The 18,090-nt window shown below is 40.5% G+C and overlaps 1 protein-coding gene across 1 annotated transcript in view; it reads left to right on the top strand.

Moving 5' to 3' along the window:
* The first annotated feature begins 604 nt into the window (after nucleotides 1–604).
* LOC145409931 (multifunctional procollagen lysine hydroxylase and glycosyltransferase LH3-like) overlaps nucleotides 605–18,090 on the top strand; it is a 36,122-nt gene continuing 18,636 nt past the window's right edge. Inside the window, exons 1-3 of the mRNA XM_080280192.1 lie at nucleotides 605–733; nucleotides 887–1,082; nucleotides 16,751–16,924. Of these exons, the coding sequence (XP_080136318.1) occupies nucleotides 605–733; nucleotides 887–1,082; nucleotides 16,751–16,924 (499 nt within the window). The remainder of the gene's footprint in view (nucleotides 734–886; nucleotides 1,083–16,750; nucleotides 16,925–18,090) is intronic.

Consider the following 18,090-nt stretch of genomic DNA (forward strand, 5'->3'; position numbering starts at 1 on the left):
CACCCTTAAGAATTCAACACAAGACTGACTCAAATAAGGTCATTCACACAACAATTTTCACACAGGGTTAAAATAAAACATTCACTCCCTCTTGCACAATGGCCATGCAAACTGAGACTTGAGTGATCTTGTGTGGTTGCATACGCGTGCACTCGTCTGCACCATCACTATGTCCACTTTTAACTTGGTCTAAAACTGGCATCCCTCCATCTGGAATGCTGAACCATAGCAAGAGTAACAATAGAATATGGTACTTGTCATATGCAGTGTTGTGGAAAGGATGTTCAGTTTAGTGCTGTATTGTCTTATGTCATTTGGCTAAGTGAAAGAAACTGCAGAGGGATAGAATCTCCACCAAGTTAAAGTGAACAAACTGTACTCTGCTCAGTGTATGGCAACACATCATACAAGAAGACAGAATTTGGTGGGTTAGGTAAAGGAGAATCAGTTCCTGTGTTAATACTGGGTGGACAAGGGAAAATTCTGAATTAATTCTTAGCTATTACGCACACCACATTCCAAACAAATAAATGACTGGCACCCAATTCTCTCAAAGAAGTAAGTAACCTTTGATATTCCAACATACAAGTATTTTAAGGTGCTGATGAGGAGCCTACACACAGAAGAGCTGTGTATTCTAGGTGGGGTGAAGCAGCTGCAGCATCCATCCAGGAGCCAAATCACCTCCTACTTCCCTGCACCTGGCCACAGGAAGGACCCTGGTTCAACCCTGGTAAGGTGTTGTCTGCCACACTGAGGTGTTGGATCTCTACAGTGTATACAACACTGAGGTGTAGGATCTCTACATTGTATACAACACTGAGGTGTTGAATCTCTACACTGTACCCTGGTATGACCCTAGTGAGGCACTGTCTACCACACTGAGGTGTTGGATCTCTACACTGTACCTTGGTCTGACACTGGTGAGGTGTTGGATCTCTACACTGTATACAACACTGAGGTGTTGGATCTCTACACTGTATACAACACTGAGGTGTTGGATCTCTACACTGTATACAACACTGAGGTGTTGGATCTCTACACTGTATACAACACTGAGGTGCTGGGTCTCTACACTGTATGTACTGTACTGCATCTACAGGACAGCCCCACATAAGCAGTTGCTTATGTGCATGTGGTCAATGGCTCCCCTTGGCCAGAGGAACCATGGTCAGGCAAGAACAACAAGTATTCTAAACAAACTAATAATGAGAAGCTGTGAACATGGACATGACACTTGTAGTTTATCAAGCTGGGATGGACTGTATCATACTTATGCGGGAGGAAGTAAGCATAACAGGCATGAAAAGATGCTATCTATATGTGTGAACTATACTGCAGAATTCCTAGGTAAAAAAAAAAAAAAAATACTCTCAGTCCTTCAGTCTTAACCTACCAAATAAGCAAACTTCCCCCACCCTCACATGAATCTATCAACACACCCTCACCCAAGTCTGTCCATCACTCTAATGCAACAAGTAATTCCAGTGCTTCATGTACACAAATGGTCAGCTCTGGAACTGTCTTAAACTAGGAACCAATCTAACAATCTAACCAAATCTAACTTATCTAGCAATATATTCTCATCCCTTTTCTGCCCAACATTCTACTACAACAGTCATCCAATACTCAGCATATGTATGCAACTGGTCAGCCACAAAACTCTTCCTCAGTCTATCTCATCATCCAGACCTCTATTCCCCCTGCCTATGATCTTCAGTCTTTTAAATACAATGTTCAGACCTCTTTTCTCCCTGCCTGTGATCTTCAGTCTTTTACATGCAATGTGTCTAGGGATCTCAATTATAATGACAATCCTGAATTTGGCATTCTCTCTCGTTCAATTTCATTTAAAATAATCGAGTTTTGTATTTTTTTTTTTTTTTTTTTTTGATAAATGAAAAATGTATGCTTACACAGATAAACAGGTAAACTAAACGTATGCATATAACATTCCTTGATTATTTGGTGAATTAGCTAATACTTTCCTAACACTAGAATACCAACTACATATTCATCCAAAACCTTTATGATTCAGAATTATTACATTATTACTATTATATTATTATTATTATTATCATTATTATTATTATTACTATTATTACTCAGACTTCTCTTCTCACCTAAGGATCTGAGGTATGGTACAGAAATAATTCAGTATTAACCCTTAACAGCTCATTATTTACATGCCTCATCATCATCATCATCATCATCATCATAGCTCATTACTGTATTTACATGCAGCTTCATCATCATCATTATCATCATCACTATCATCATAGCTCATTATTTACATGCAGCTTCATCATCATCATCATCATCCAGACCTCTTTTCCCATCTTATGACAAGGCAAAGTAGTGTCCAGGAAGCAAGAAAAGACCTGACTGAAGGATACTGTCATACATAATATAAATAGGCAAATGGAAAAACTATAGTGCTGCATTGGAGAAGAATATCTACAAGTGAACCAAAGGACTCACAGGAGATAAATGAGTCTCAGGGGTCATAATCTCAGTGGCTTTGGGGATTCTTAACACCTTTTCCTATGCAACTTATTCCACACATTGTATCTCATTATTCTCCTGAAAGTTATTAATGCAAACTTCGTCAATACTGAAACACTATGACATACAGGGAAGAGTTAAGGTGTAATATGCAAAATAACTTGCTATGGAAGAGGCACCATAAAGCCTATGAAACCTATAATATCACCCAATCAGGAATATACTCTTACCCCCAAAAGATCCCTTGTCTCTTTAAGCTTAGTATATGGCCAGATGCAGTCAGACTGGAGGGTTATTGGATCAATAACCTGGCAGACTCAGTCTTACTTCTTACTAAAAACTCACCAATATTTATGCAACCAATTCTTGGTATTCATTTTGTGGAAGTGTTCAATTCCATCAGGTGAAAACAGATTGACTACAGTAGGTATGCTCTACTGCATTTTTTTTTTTTTTAAGCCTAGATTGGATTAGATAAGGATATCATCTAGCCCTCCTAAGTTACCAACTCATTTTTGAACTGGGTAGAAGCACAGACGACACATGTCCCAATTGAAGAACAGGCCCACTAAGCTGCAGACACATCAACAATATAGGGAACCAAGGGACAGACACATCAACAATATAGGAAACCAAGGGACAGACACATCAACAATATAGGAAACCAAGGGACAGACACATCAACAATATAGGTAACCAAGGGACAGACACATCAACAATATAGGGAACCAAGGGACAGACACATCAACAATATAGGAAACCAAGGGACAGACACATCAACAATATAGGAAACCAAGGGACAGACACATCAACAATATAGGGAACCAAGGGACAGACACATCAACAATATAGGAAACCAAGGGACAGACACATCAACAATATAGGGAACCAAGGGACAGACACATCAACAATATAGGGAACCAAGGGACAACCCTACAGGGGCAGATGCTACCTGCAGTTGACAGGTCTGCTTGATCTGGTGGACTGTGTAACAACACATTTGAAATTTTGCCTGTCTTTATGCAACATAAATAAAATTACTGCTGTATAAACCTCTCTGGAATGCCACTGTACATAAAAATATCCAATGTTATTTTTACCTTACCCTGTGAATATCAAGCACAAATTTATTGTAACAGGTAAAAAGGAAAAAAAAAAAAAAATGGAGAGCACACTGTGGCTGCCCCTTTTTCTGTGGCCGGCTTGAGGCAGTTGTATCATGTGCCTGGAGAAGACCAATTAGCAGGACTTAAAACTATAGGCAGAACAACTGGTGAGGAACCCCCATGTGTGGATCCAGGGAGTGAATGAATGCATGCACCACAAAAGCAGTGTTCCCTCGTTGATCTGGAAAAGCGGGTAATTATTAACAATGGGTGGTGGTGGTCAAGTTGTTTGAGAGGTGGTCTGGTGTCCTAATGGGTGGAAAGGCAGGTACAGTAATTATTAACAACGGCTGGTGGTGCCCAAGTTGGTTGAGAGGTGCTCTGGTGTCCTCATGGGTGTGTGTGTGTGCTTCCTGGCTGGGGCAAAGAAAAGTTTCAGCATTGAATTTCATTAAAACAGAATTCACTGATCTACCATCAGACCCACTGACATGTCATAAAAACACCCCTGCTACCAATACATCATTATGAGACAGCCCTGGGGTGTAGTCAGCATGGAAAGTGGGTGTTTGTGTCAAAGGGGTGACTTTTGGAGGTGTGTGGTATGTTCAAGGGCTGTTGGACCTGAGGGAGCAGGCTGCTTAGCCAACATCTAAAGTCAGACGCATTACCTATATCAAAAACAAAAATAATAATAATAATAAGTCTGGTCTAATATTACTACTCAACTTGAGAGCTGAGTTGTGGAAAAAGATCAACACTTAAAGGGAAAAGCTGTAGAGTTTCACACAGCCTTACTAAGCTATACAAAACAAGCTGTAAAAAGACAAAATTTTGGCTAAGTTTATGTGAAAACACTATGGCTCAGATTATGAGTCTCTACTACCACTACAAACTCAATACTAATGTTTCAACTCCCTCCCTATCCCCCAGTAACAGGTCTCTCACCGGACTGACCTGAAAGACTAATTCATGATAGCTAGTAGAAAACTGTGAAACCTTAAGTGAGGATATATGGCCTAAAAATAAGCAGAATATGTTTTAAATGTAACAGTTCATATTATGTGTCAATCCTTGAGAAGATGGCATAGCTGTGGAAGGGGGCAGTACTGCTGTATTTAGTGTAATGGAAATCTAAACACTTGGAGATTCTGAAGCCACAGATGTACTGGTCACACTGGTTAAAGGGACAGATGTTGTCAATGGGGCTATATCATCCATTCCTGTGCACTGTGGGTCATTCAAGGAAGAAAATTCAATTATTTGTCAACTAGGGAGACAATGTAACTGAAAGAGTGGGCAGAGGAGAAGAAAAGAGCAGTGAGGTGAGAGAACACAGACAGGCAGAGATACTTTGGATGATATTATTCCCCCCCCTCCCCCCTATCCACAAGAGGAATCTGTGAGAGGAAAGAGAGATCTGATGCTTAAAGGAATTACAGAACTTGAAAAAGTGAATAAAAAGTATCTATTTATGAAAGATGATAGCAGGGTGAGAGGCCATGAGTATACACTAAGGAACGGAAAAAGTATGGTATCCTAAAGTATGAATACCTGGAACAGTGTCTGGAAGGGGGGGTTATCCCAAAGTATGAATACCTGGAACAGTGTCTGGAAGGGGGGGTTACAAGAAAACATCATCAATGTGTTATACAGATTGGACACAAGTAAAGATGGTGATAAAACAACACAATCATAGCTCAAATCCTGTATGGTATACTGGTACTACAATCCTGTGTGGTATCCTGGTACTACACCTAGGTCAATATGCAAGTATATGAAACAACACAGAGGTCTGCTGTTGTGGGGGCTGGAACCCTTTACTTGGGGCACAAGCATCACAGCAACTAACCTCTCCAGATAAAATAATCACCAGGTAAACCAGGCAAGGTGCAGAGAACACTTAGAAACCTGACAGAAGAAACTAACCAAATGTCTGTCCAATTACATGGGCCACACCCTCATTCACAGACCACTTAAGCCCTGGCAGCCCATTCACAACTCACGGGCATAAAGTCCCTCCAAAACATACAATGTCTTGTGGAAGAATAATAAAATAAAACTATATCATCATAACTGGTGGTGACCATCATCCACTCAAATAATGGGGTGATGTGGAGCATCTCATGGTACCATTGCTAACTGGGTAGAGAGATGCAAATGTGGCATCCATTCAGAACCATACCTCCACACCTTTCCTTGCACCTTGCTGTGTCTACCAAAATGGAACATGGTTCACTGCACAGAACAGCCCTGCAGGAGCAGTTGCTTGCCTGCAGTTGATGGGTCTGGTCAACCAGACAGACCAAGATTACTCAACAATGGCAACAGTTCTTGCATTTTGTTGTGTTTTTCATATTGCTATTAAATAAGAATAGTTAATACCTTCCACGGCCTCTGCCAACAGAGAAATATCAATGAACTTCTGCTTGTGATTATACATACCTTCTGAAAGACATGTTCCAAATACAGCTGTATTGTTGAATGCCAACATCTAAACAGGTCCATACGACATCTCTTCTCACAACCGCTCTCCTTGTCTTGTCTGCTGGGCTGACTCCATCCACGGCCATATCTATAAATTGTGGTATTACTGAGTGGGATAAATTTGGACACTTTATTTACTGAGTGGGATAAATTTGGACACTTTACTTATTCATTTACATTCTTTAGTACTGTAGACACTTGCTGATAAGTGGTATGAAGTGGTTCAGTGTGGCTGCTTATGCCTGTGAGGTGAGGTCAGGATTCTGAGGGTTTGAAGGCTTAATGAATGATAATGTGAATGTAGGGGTTGCAACCTCTAATATGATTAATGCACAAGTTCATAACACCATACCTGCCACACTATGGTACTTTTCTATATTAAAAAAAAAAGTTATATACTGTACTTAACTGCCAACCATCATCCACTCACTTGATGTAGTGCTGCCTACTTCTTCCTTAGCCTTTATCATTCTTTTTCTGTGCCTGCCATCCTCTCTTCCTATATCTCCCATCTTTCCTGTCACTACTTAATGCTTTTCTTTCCATTACAGGTGGCTTTACATTGAGTGACAAGCCAAATGGTTTCCTGTAAGCCAAGAAACCATTTACAACGCTGGGTGGTAACCATATAACCAAACCATACGTGCTCCCTACGTGTCAAGTGAGTTGGTGGAGGATTAGTGCCCCTCCCTCTAAAACAAATAACTCAGAGTCAAAAGGCCACCCCATACGGGATTATGGCATCTGGCAATAGATAGATAGATAAAACTGCATTCTGTTTGAGTCAGTATGATACAAAATACAGTCGATTAGAGAAACATAAAAAAAAAACAAATGTTTGTAAAGTGACTGAAAGCATCAGGAGAATTACTCAAAGATGGTTTAGCCGGGTATACAGGATGATGAATGAGAGACTGACTGTAAGAGTTTATGTGAGTGGAGTGATGTGGAGGTGAAGACTGAGAATGAGATGATGAGGTTAGGTGTAGACAGAAACAAGAGAAGGATGTGAAGGTTGAAGGGAAGGCAGCCAAATGACAGAGGACAGGGTGACAACGAGGCAATTTGTTTCTAGTTTGCCACTAATGGGATAAAGGCGTCTGGCTAAAGATATATATTCTTTGTGCACAAGGGACAAGGCAGATTTTCCCAAAGGCACAACTAAGTGATTCCAGCCACCCAAAATTCAATTCTGGCAACACAAAGTCCAACTTTCTGAACTTTACTGTGGGTCTATCTTGCTATATGATAAGCTGACATTCGTGGAACACTGACTAGACTGCTGCACGCCTCAATAAGCCAAATGGACAAATCAACAGCCAGTAATTATTAAGGTACGTTTGTTAGGCTAAAGCTTAAAATACCAAAATTTGATAATTAGCATTGTATGACTGTCTATGGTTCAGTCCAAATGTGTTTGGGGTGGTCAATGGCCCAAGTGGCCCCCAGTATGCAAGGCCTCACATGACAAACGTGTCATCTGTAGCTCTAATTCTCCAATAAATCTTAACAAATATATTTCAGTGTGTAGTCATTCACAAAATCGGTTTAAACCTCCCAATATATATGGATGGCATTTATGTAGCTCTAATTCTCCAATAAATCTTACATATATTTCAGTACTTAGTCATTCACAAAATCAGTTAACACCTCCCAAGATATATGGATGGCATTTATTACTGGCGATTTAAATCTAAGATGTTAAATGGCTGGGCTCGGGACTTTTAACTAAACGTCAACAAATCATTTATCCTTCACAATACCTAAAATTAAAGCACATAATTAATCGTAACCAATGTTTGTCCTCGGTGCTTAACACTGTGACATAAAATATCCAACTTTAAATGAAGATGAGACTGTTATGGGTTTTAAATCCTACGTCAACTTCTTAAAGGGACATTATGGCTCCCAGCACCTCCCAATATTCTCCATTTAGCTAATACTTACACTCTGATTCAGCTAACTTCACCGCTCAATAAAGGCACCAGACATCAATTAATACATACATAGGAGAAATATCATGATACTAATTGCAGAAACATGAATTATATACAAAAATGTTCCACTCACCGTCATCTTCCAGGCCTTTGTACACGACCCATCCTTCCTCAGTGACATCACACATATTTATTTTTCATGACAAATTATACTTATATATTATTATAGATAACATTTTTTTCAGATAATAATTGATTCTAAATTTCAAAAGAGATAAGCAAAAATACTCTCGTTGTTTTTGCTACATTATCCGGTACTTTGCAATGATTTATCTTACACATCACGCCACATCATACTCTCGCTTGTTGCTAATGCGAACTACTGTATACTCCAGTCCCTTTAAATAGACGTAAAATTGCCATCTCAACATCCTGAATAATTGTGGTCATCACCGATATTAGCAGTGACATAGCCTTCACATATAGGGTGCGGGGGGCGGGGGGACAAAGTGGGACCCATGTGGGACTAAGCTCCAGCCTGGGGAAAGGGGGAGGTATTGTACCTTGTGCTCGCATTAAATACACTGAAATGTCAAGTGGAGAGCAGCGGGGGGCCAAGAGTTTGACTAAACAGGGGGCTGCTCACCTACTCCCGCAAAAGATAGGGGGACTGCCCCCTTCCATTACAAAAATGGGGCTGCCCACTTACTCCCAAAAAATAAATAAGGAATAAGGGGGCTGCCCACCAATTACAAAATAAACAAAGACTGTCCCCTTCCATCACAAACTGAAAAGGGGCGCTGCACCCCTTTCCCCACAAATTAAAAAAGGGGGGTTACCCACCAACCCTAAGGTAAGGAGGATGCACCTCCCATTCCCCCAGTATAAAACAATGGGAGGCTGTGCTCCCCCCCTGTTTTCTTTCCCCAAATAAAGGAAGACTGCCACACATTTCCCTTCCCCTGGCAAGCGGGACTGCCCCCCATTTCCCCCACCAAAGAAGGGGAGCGATCACCCTATTCCTCTTAAAGAGAGGAGGGATTTTCTCCCTTCCTCAGAACAAACGAGGGTCTGCCCCCCTTCACCCTCAAAGGAATGAAGGGCCGGTGTAGCGTTATGATCTGTCCCCCTGTCCGCCCCCTACGGCGCATGCGCGGAAGTTGCCAGAGGCCGCCACAAAAAAGCCATTTGTCCTCTGATCTCTGTAGGGGTAACATGATCGGAGCCTCTCGCCCTTTGTTAACAAACGGCAAATGGTCATTCCGGCTTCTCTTATCATTCGTCTCAAAGCTTTCTCGGGTAGTTTCCGCCCTTAAATTAAATTAGGTTAGGCGGAAAGCGGTAAAAATTCGAATTTCTAAGGTATGAATGAGTTAGGTTGGATAAACATAGTTATAATTAATCATCTGGGGACGAGTTATCTAATCTGTTAGGCGTGAGGATTGCCTTAGCTTTGTATCTTTACAGGAATGAGTCAAGCTCGTACTGTCCCGTGTATTAAACCATTTTTATCATACATATCCTTGAAATTATAAATAGTTTTGGCACACACTACCTCATTCTGTTGTGCATTCCACTGATCAATTGTCCTATTAGGGAAACTGAACTTCCTTGCATCTTTATCACCTCTCCTTATGCTGTATTGTGCAATGTCCTCTTGCTGACGCTTCACACATATGATATATATTCATTTATGTCTATTTTCTGTTCCCCTGATATGCATTTATATAGCATAATCATGTCTCCTCCTCCTCTCCTGCAGCATTGGTAAATTCAATCTTTCCAGTCTTTCTCAGTAACTTAAATCCCTTAAGCTTGGTACCCATCTTGTAGTGGCACGTTGTACTTTTTCAATCTTATCTGTGTTTTTTGAGATGAGGATTCCAGACTACTGTGATGCATACTCCAGAGTTGGTCTGATGAATGATATTATCTTCCTCAGCATATCTTCATTTATATATGTGAATGCTATTCTCATATTAGCAAGCAATGTATACATGTTTCGTACCTTCTCACTGATGTGATCATCAGGAGATAGTCTGTTACTGATAATTACTCCTAGGTCCTTCTCCTTTTCTGATATGTGTAGGGTTGATCTTCCTAACTTATAATACCAATCTGGTCTTTTCTCACTTTTACCAAATGTTATTACATGACACTTATCCACATTAAATTCCATTTGCCATTTATTGCTCCATTCATGAAGCTTGTTCAATTCCTCTTGCAGCTCTTTGCAAGAATCTATGTTAGTAATTTTATTTTTGAATTTTTGCATCATCTGCAAACATATTTAGATAGCTTCCTCTCTGCGTTATATATTCACTTTAATACCCACCCAACCCCTTTTAAATGCCATAGAGTCAATAAGTGGCTTTTCCTTTTCCTTTTTTTTCCATTTATCCAATCCAATCCCTTTAGTTTGAGAAATCTTACATCTCCCTTTAGTTTTGAGAAATCTCACATAAGAGTGTTAGGCTAGTCCAGTATAGTTCAAGTTCAGTCAATGTGAAATAAAAATTAGCCTCTAAATTTCATTTATGGAAAAGTACTTTTAACTCCAAATACTATGAAAACAGTATGCACTCCAGTAGGGTATGCTTAGTGAAGTTTCCTGTTCACACTGTTACAGCACTGCTACTGATTCAATGGATAAGGATAAAGTAAAACCCCTTATCAGTTACGTTACTGAGATCACTTCAGATACTAGTTGTTATGGGAAAAAAAAAAAATCCTAAGTTAGGTTATTCAGCACATTGGGTACATTACTACACATCACTGATTGGCATATTTTAATACCAATCGTTTATTTAAATCTGCACACATGTGCAGTAACATAAACCTTGTCGTGTCCAGTAGCTCAGGATATATTTATATACTGTACTATCAGTAGAAATGCATTGAACACAGTAATAAAAAAAAAAAAAAAAAAAAGCAAAAGTTAGCACCAAGCCAATGAAAATATGGCACTGAGGTGGAAGGGGGTTGGGTGGTTATTAAAGTGAAAATATAAGGCTGAGAGATAAGACACATGAAGTACAAGAGGAGGTGAATAATAAGCGCCAGTACTAAGCTATAACAATGACTACATGGCACTATAATGGAAGAGGGTTTGGTGGGTATTAAAGTGAAAATGTAAGGCAGACAGGTAAGACAGATAAAGTACAGGAGCAGAGTGGGAAGAGGGGAAGGATGAAGATTAAAGTGCCCCTTTTGCCACAAGCAGGGATACTTTGGAAGTATTCTGTCCCCCCTCCCCAGAGGGGTACTATCAATGGAAACTAAGCCAGCTCCCAGTCACGGTTATCTCACGAATCTTTTCCCCTCGGGGAGGGGGGGGATAGAATACTTCCTCAGTATCCCTGTTTGTCGTAAAAGCCCACTAAAAATCCTTCCTCTTTTCCCCCTCTGCTTCTTGTACTTTATCTGTTCCACCTCTCTGCCATATATTTTCAATACCCACCCAAGTTAGTGCCATATAACTTAGTCATTGAATGGAATGGATTAAAAAAAAAAAAAAAAAAAAGAAAGGAAAGTGAGCACCAAGCCACTCAATGACTATATGGCACTACAATAGGAGTTGGGTGGGTATTAAAGTGAAAAATATAAGGCAGAGAGGTGGGACAGATAAAGTACAAGAAGCAGAGGGGGAAAAGAGGAAGGATGAAGATTAAAGTGCCCTTTTTAGACGGTTTTTACGACAAGCAGGGATACTGAGGAGGTATTCTATCCCTCCCCCCCTCCGCCGGGGGAAACTTAGTCATTGAGTGGCTTGTGCTCACTTTTTTTTTTTTTTTTTTTTTAATTATTCCATTCCATTTCATTCCATTCCATTCATGAGTCCTTTACTCATCCCTCTTAACCACCTGTGAGGTCTACAAATACCTGTACACTAGTCAAATTTAACACAGTGAGAACTACTCAGCTACAGACCAGTATCACTGACCAGTGTTGTAAAACATCTAGAACATGGTATGATAAAAGAGAGGCAGTTCGGTTTTAGGAAGGGAAAATCATGTGTTACTAATCTTCTAAGCAATTATGACAAAGTTAGAGAAACACTACAGAAAAGAGAAGGATGGGTGGACAGTTATCTATTTAGATTTTAAGAAAAAAGGAAAAGGAAAAGCCACTTATTGACTCTATGGCATTTAAAAGGGGTTGGGTGAGTATTAAAGTGAATATATAACGCAGAGAGGAAGCTTTCTAAATATGTTTGCAGATGATGCAAAAATTCAAAAGAAAATTACTAACATTGATTCTTGGAAAGAGCTGCAAGAGGAATTGAACAAGCTTCATGAATGGAGCAATAAATGGCAAATGGAATTTAATGTGGATAAGTGTCATGTAATAACATTTGGTAAAAGTGAGAAAAGACCAGATTGGTATTATAAGTTAGGAAGATCAACCCTACACATATCAGAAAAGGAGAAGGACCTAGGAGTAATTATCAGTAACAGACTATCTCCTGATGATCACATCAGTGAGAAGGTACGAAACATGTATACATTGCTTGCTAATATGAGAATAGCATTCACATATATAAATGAAGATATGCTGAGGAAGATAATATCATTCATCAGACCAACTCTGGAGTATGCATCACAGTAGTCTGGAATCCTCATCTCAAAAAACACAGATAAGATTGAAAAAGTACAACGTGCCACTACAAGATGGGTACCAAGCTTAAGGGATTTAAGTTACTGAGAAAGACTGGAAAGATTGAATTTACCAATGCTGCAGGAGAGGAGGAGGAGACATGATTATGCTATATAAATGCATATCAGGGGAACAGAAAATAGACATAAATGAATATATATCATATGTGTGAAGCATCAGCAAGAGGACATTGCACAATACAGCATAAGAAGAGAGGTGATAAAGATGTAAGGAAGTTCAGTTTCCCTAATAGGACAATTGATCAGTGGAATGCACAACAGAATGAGGTAGTGTGTGCCAAAACTATTTATAATTTCAAGGATATGTATGATAAAAATGGTTTAATACACGGGACAGTACGAGCTTGACTCATTCCTGTAAAGATACAAAGCTAAGGCAATCCTCACGCCTAACAGATTAGATAACTCGTCCCCAGATGATTAATTATAACTATGTTTATCCAACCTAACTCATTCATACCTTAGAAATTCGAATTTTTACCGCTTTCCGCCTAACCTAATTTAATTTAAGGGCGGAAACTACCCGAGAAAGCTTTGAGACGAATGATAAGAGAAGCCGGAATGACCATTTGCCGTTTGTTAACAAAGGGCGAGAGGCTCCGATCATGTTACCCCTACAGAGATCAGAGGACAAATGGCTTTTTTGTGGCGGCCTCTGGCAACTTCCGCGCATGCGCCGTAGGGGGCGGACAGGGGGACAGATCATAACGCTACACCGGGCTGCCCCACCATTCCCCCTTAAAAAGTGTCACCCACCCCAGTTCCTCCAAAACAAGGAAGCTGCACACACACACACACACACACACACACACACAGAAAGTGCAGTCTCTCCAAAGCTGAATGAAACTGTTTGGTCTGCAGTGGTACAAGATGTAGTGATGGAAAAGATGCAGAGCTGTATAGTGATATTTTCTGCCATTGAGTTACGTGATACAAAGTGCAAATGGACGAATATCTGAACCAAGTTACGGTGAAAAAAGTATAGCCACACAGTCATCACTCAGGCATGGAACATTCAGAAAATACAGTTGCTTGGTGATCTTTTTGGCCACACGTGAACCCAGGACAGTGTGTGGTCTAGCTACAATTTCGGACAGTCATACATCACAGTTACTTGGTCAATCTAACATTTGACTTATCCGTTCTTTCATGTCAGTGCCACCAACAAATATTTGATTGTCAAGGTTAGGAAGATTAGGAAGCTTACTAACACCTCTTCCTTGTCGATTTCTGATTCTGCAACGTTACTGAATTATTGTTATACAAATCTATGTCGATACTCAAAAGGCGTAAGAAGCAAACCAGGGGACATTAATGAGTAGCTTGGAAAATAAGTCGATAAGGAAGAGGTGTTGAGAGTTAATTACACAACGCATTTTTTTTCTTTATCCAACAGCTTCCGGTAAATGTTGGAAAAGAGGAATTGGTTAGTTTTGGCAATTAATTTAACTTCCAGTCCATAGTGAACATCAACTGTATCACTGCCAATCTCAGTGCGGAGATGCAGGGAGTCATTCTTATGTATGTACTGTATAATATGTATGTATGGATGTTAAAGTTGAGAATATAAAGTTTGATTTGAACTCCCTTCCTTACACCTGCCGCCATCTACCATGGGATTAAATAATTAAATATTTCAATCAATCAACATCTCATCAATCGCCGATGTGGGTGTTAAATTCACTCTTGCGTAAATCAAACAATACTTCTCTAATGATTACTCTTTTTCCTTTCTTTTCTTTTTCATTCTTTTTAAAAATTTGTTACCTCCAGGGCCCGTATTCTCGTGTGTTAAGGAAACTCCCAAACACCTCTTCCTAAGAGATTTATTTTACTTATTACATCTTGCCGTCCTCTTCTGTTACTAGAGTCATTCTTATGTCACCATAATCTTCATAAGCAACGTACGAAAGTATATAAGCTAGCCGTATCCCAAAATAAATCGGCAAGGAAGGGGTGTTTGGGAGCTTCCACAAATCATGTAATGCCTCGCAAGTTTTGGATTGTCGCAGTGATCTCAAATTTTACAGGTGCACAGAATAATCATAGCTTTTTCATAAATGATTGCCAAAGTTGTACGATTAATTTGGTGTAAAATGAGCGTCAGTATGTTACACGGTTGTTGACGTGGACATAGGGAGTGGGGGGGACGCCTTACTCATCCCCTTAAAGAAAAGAAAAAAATCCTCAAAAAGACATGGTTGTTTGTGATTGTCATTGATTTGTGTGTGTGTGTGTGTGTGTGTGTCCGACTCTGGGCATAGGCTTCACAGCCTGCCCTCAAGGCCCAGTAGTTCTCCTACATACCATACACCTCTACATGTCACCACTTCGGCGCTAACACCCACCGTCCATATTGAATACATGCTAGGGCTGTCTCATACAGAACTGGTGTATTGGTATTAGCGGGGATATTTTTACGACATGTCGGCGGGTCTTCTGGTAGATTAGTAAAGTCTGATTTAATGAAATTCAAACCCTTAAACTGTTCCCTGCCCCAGCCGGGATTCGAACCTGGGTCCGTTAGGACTGCAGGCCACCTCTCTAGCGATTGAGCCACCGCCGATTGATTATGTTTTTAGTGTTTATTATTTATTTGTTTAGTTTTATGCAAGGAAGAAGGAAGCTAATACTAGAAGCCATCAAAATATGTTCCCTACAAGAAGAATAAAAAATCGATACGTTGATTTCGAGATGCCTGGACCGACTGCGTTTAAAAGACTAGAGGTGAAAGACAGTAGCAAATACAGACAGAAAAGCGGCTGGAGTTGATCTGTTGCACATATAATGGACTGGGAGTAACGGTTCTCTTTGAAAACAGCTGTACCAAAGTTTCAAAAGTATATTGCAGATGTTACAAATTTGTTGATAACGGTCCTTTGGGTAATATTTTGCGTGCTGGGTAATTTAAAGTATTAGAACTAGTGTTATTATCCTAGTAGGGTAATTATGTTGTCTGCGGTGAGTGGGATGGTAATTTCTATGCTGAACACCTTTTCCTAAGCGATTTATTGTATTACACCTTAATGTCCTATTCTGCGATATATAAATCCTAACATGGCCACTATGCTTAAGTAACGTACAAAAGCATATTAACCAGCCATATTAAAAAATAAATCGCTGAAGAAGGGGTGTTAGGGCTCTTACCCGACAAGAATACGGGCCATGGCCAAAGACAATCCAGTAAACAGAAATAAATAAAGACAAAAGCAGAATGAAAGGCAAGAATTTTCGCTAGTCACTCAGTGTAGTCACTTAAATTCAACACTACATGAAGTGAGTGGATGGTGTATGGAGTCAAGTATATAAGAAATGGCATTACAACATCGAGTGCGTGGATGGTACAAAACTGGCAGCTCTTAGTTTGTGCTGTTGGGCACGTAAGCTCCCCCACCACGGCAAGGTGGCTGCCACAGGGGAGGGGTGTGGGGGTGTCGTGGGGGGGGAGGGTTTGGCCCGCCACATCCCCACCCCCCCCTCCCCACCCCCAGGGAGTTGTCTCGACCTGGGAGGGGGAGGGAAAAAAAAACAAAAAAAAAACAAGACAAGAAAATGTACTTAATTACAGAAAAATCACAATTCCTTTATAGAGAAAAAATCACTCAAGAAACTCACAAAAGTCCCGTAGAATCAGTCAAGTTAGTTCAGTCAATTCAGATCAATTTGTTCAGACGAGGCCAAGGGGGAGTTCAGTTTGTTCAGACGAGGCCAAGGGGGAGTTCAATTTGTTCACACGAGGCCAAGGGGGAGAGCGTCGTGAGAGGCGAGTGACACACACGAGTGATAGCTGACATCCAGGGACGAAGAACTCACATACACAGACCCCAGCCTTATTCCTCCCTCCCCCTCCTCTTCATTCTTTTCCTCCTCCTCCCCTTCCTTCCTGTCCTCCTCTTCCTTCCTGGCCTCCTCCTCCTCCTCTTCCTCATGGCGGACCTTAAACATGCTCCTTCGCCGCCTCCTGATCCCCCTAATCCTGCGCAGGGCGATGGCAAACAGTAAAGCTTTTTGAGTAAGTGTTTTGGCTGCCACCCAGAAGGCCAGGCCGCGCCACCACTGCCCCACCCCATACCAACCAAACGTCCTGCCCTCCATCACACCCAGCCCTTGAAGCGGCAAAATTACCTGCAGGTGAAACAGCAAACTTTCCGCTACGGCCATTTGACCCACAAAAACCGTGCTGATGTCCAGAATAGCACTAGTAATGGCGAGGGTCAGCGACAGCGCGATGTTGAAATAAAGACACAAATACGAGGAAGCCAAGACAAAACGAGTTAAAATTAAATCATATACATCAGACACGACACTAGTATCCGTTATATGCAGGGTGGGTATGTTTGTGATATTACCAAATACCGTAGCGTTACCAACAACACCAAAGTAGAGATATAAGGAAGATGCAACTTCAGCAATAAGACAGGTAATCAAGACGAAGTGGGCTGCCCGCCACGCCCATTTCTTAACAAGTTTTGCATCAAACCACATAGTGACTATGTGGATAAGCACCTGAAGGCGTGTGAATCCCATTATGCTGGTTGCGGATCAAGCAAGCTGAAGTAAACCAAGTATACGAAGGAATATTTATCACAATACGATTTAGGGCAACACCCGCGCGATTTGGTGTAGATTAGCACACGAATAACTGATGTAAAAACCTTTGGGGACGTTCTGTATTACCACGGGATACAGGAGCAGATTATCACCGTCTGCACAGTACCGCAGAAGAACTAGAACTGAAATGGGAAAAAGGACACGCAGCTGATATAGGGTTATTACTATACACTGCCCGATTGGAGGAGCGAATAAGTTGACTCCGTACCCCCTCACAGAAAACCTACACTTGAACCAAAAACACTTTCACGTATTTTAAATGAGAGAATTTATTATGCACTGCCCTTGGCGAGGAGAAAGCGTAACCTCAAAATAAAAATGCTGTTAACAAGTTATTATACACCATCCGAATCGATGAGCGGTTTAGATTAAAACAAATTACAACGCAAGGGGTGTTACTATCGATCATTATTTGCGTTTGAAATTTTTTATGTTGTGCATTTTTCAACTCAGTATTTATGATGTTTCCTTCTTTTTTCAGATATAGTGCTCTCGAACAATGTATTTACCATTCCTGGTATTTCGAAATTTTCTTCCTATTTCACATCCAGAGCTTTTGAGATAATTTTGGCCAAGCAGAAAGGATTTGAATGATGAAAAAATTTAGAGATGTTATCCATGAATTAAGGAAAAGAAAACTAACTGGTGCACGAAAGTGGATTTTTGAATATAAACAATAATAAAAATGAATGTATGGTGCATTTCATTTAAGTCTTCATATACGGGCAAGCATTCTAGAGTATGGTGACAGCTATCTTGTAATCATAT

The sequence above is a fragment of the Coenobita brevimanus genome, chromosome 83 (assembly GCF_032717465.1).
Source record: "Coenobita brevimanus isolate Jiangsu-jjx chromosome 83, ASM3271746v2, whole genome shotgun sequence".
Classification (NCBI taxonomy): domain Eukaryota; kingdom Metazoa; phylum Arthropoda; class Malacostraca; order Decapoda; family Coenobitidae; genus Coenobita; species Coenobita brevimanus.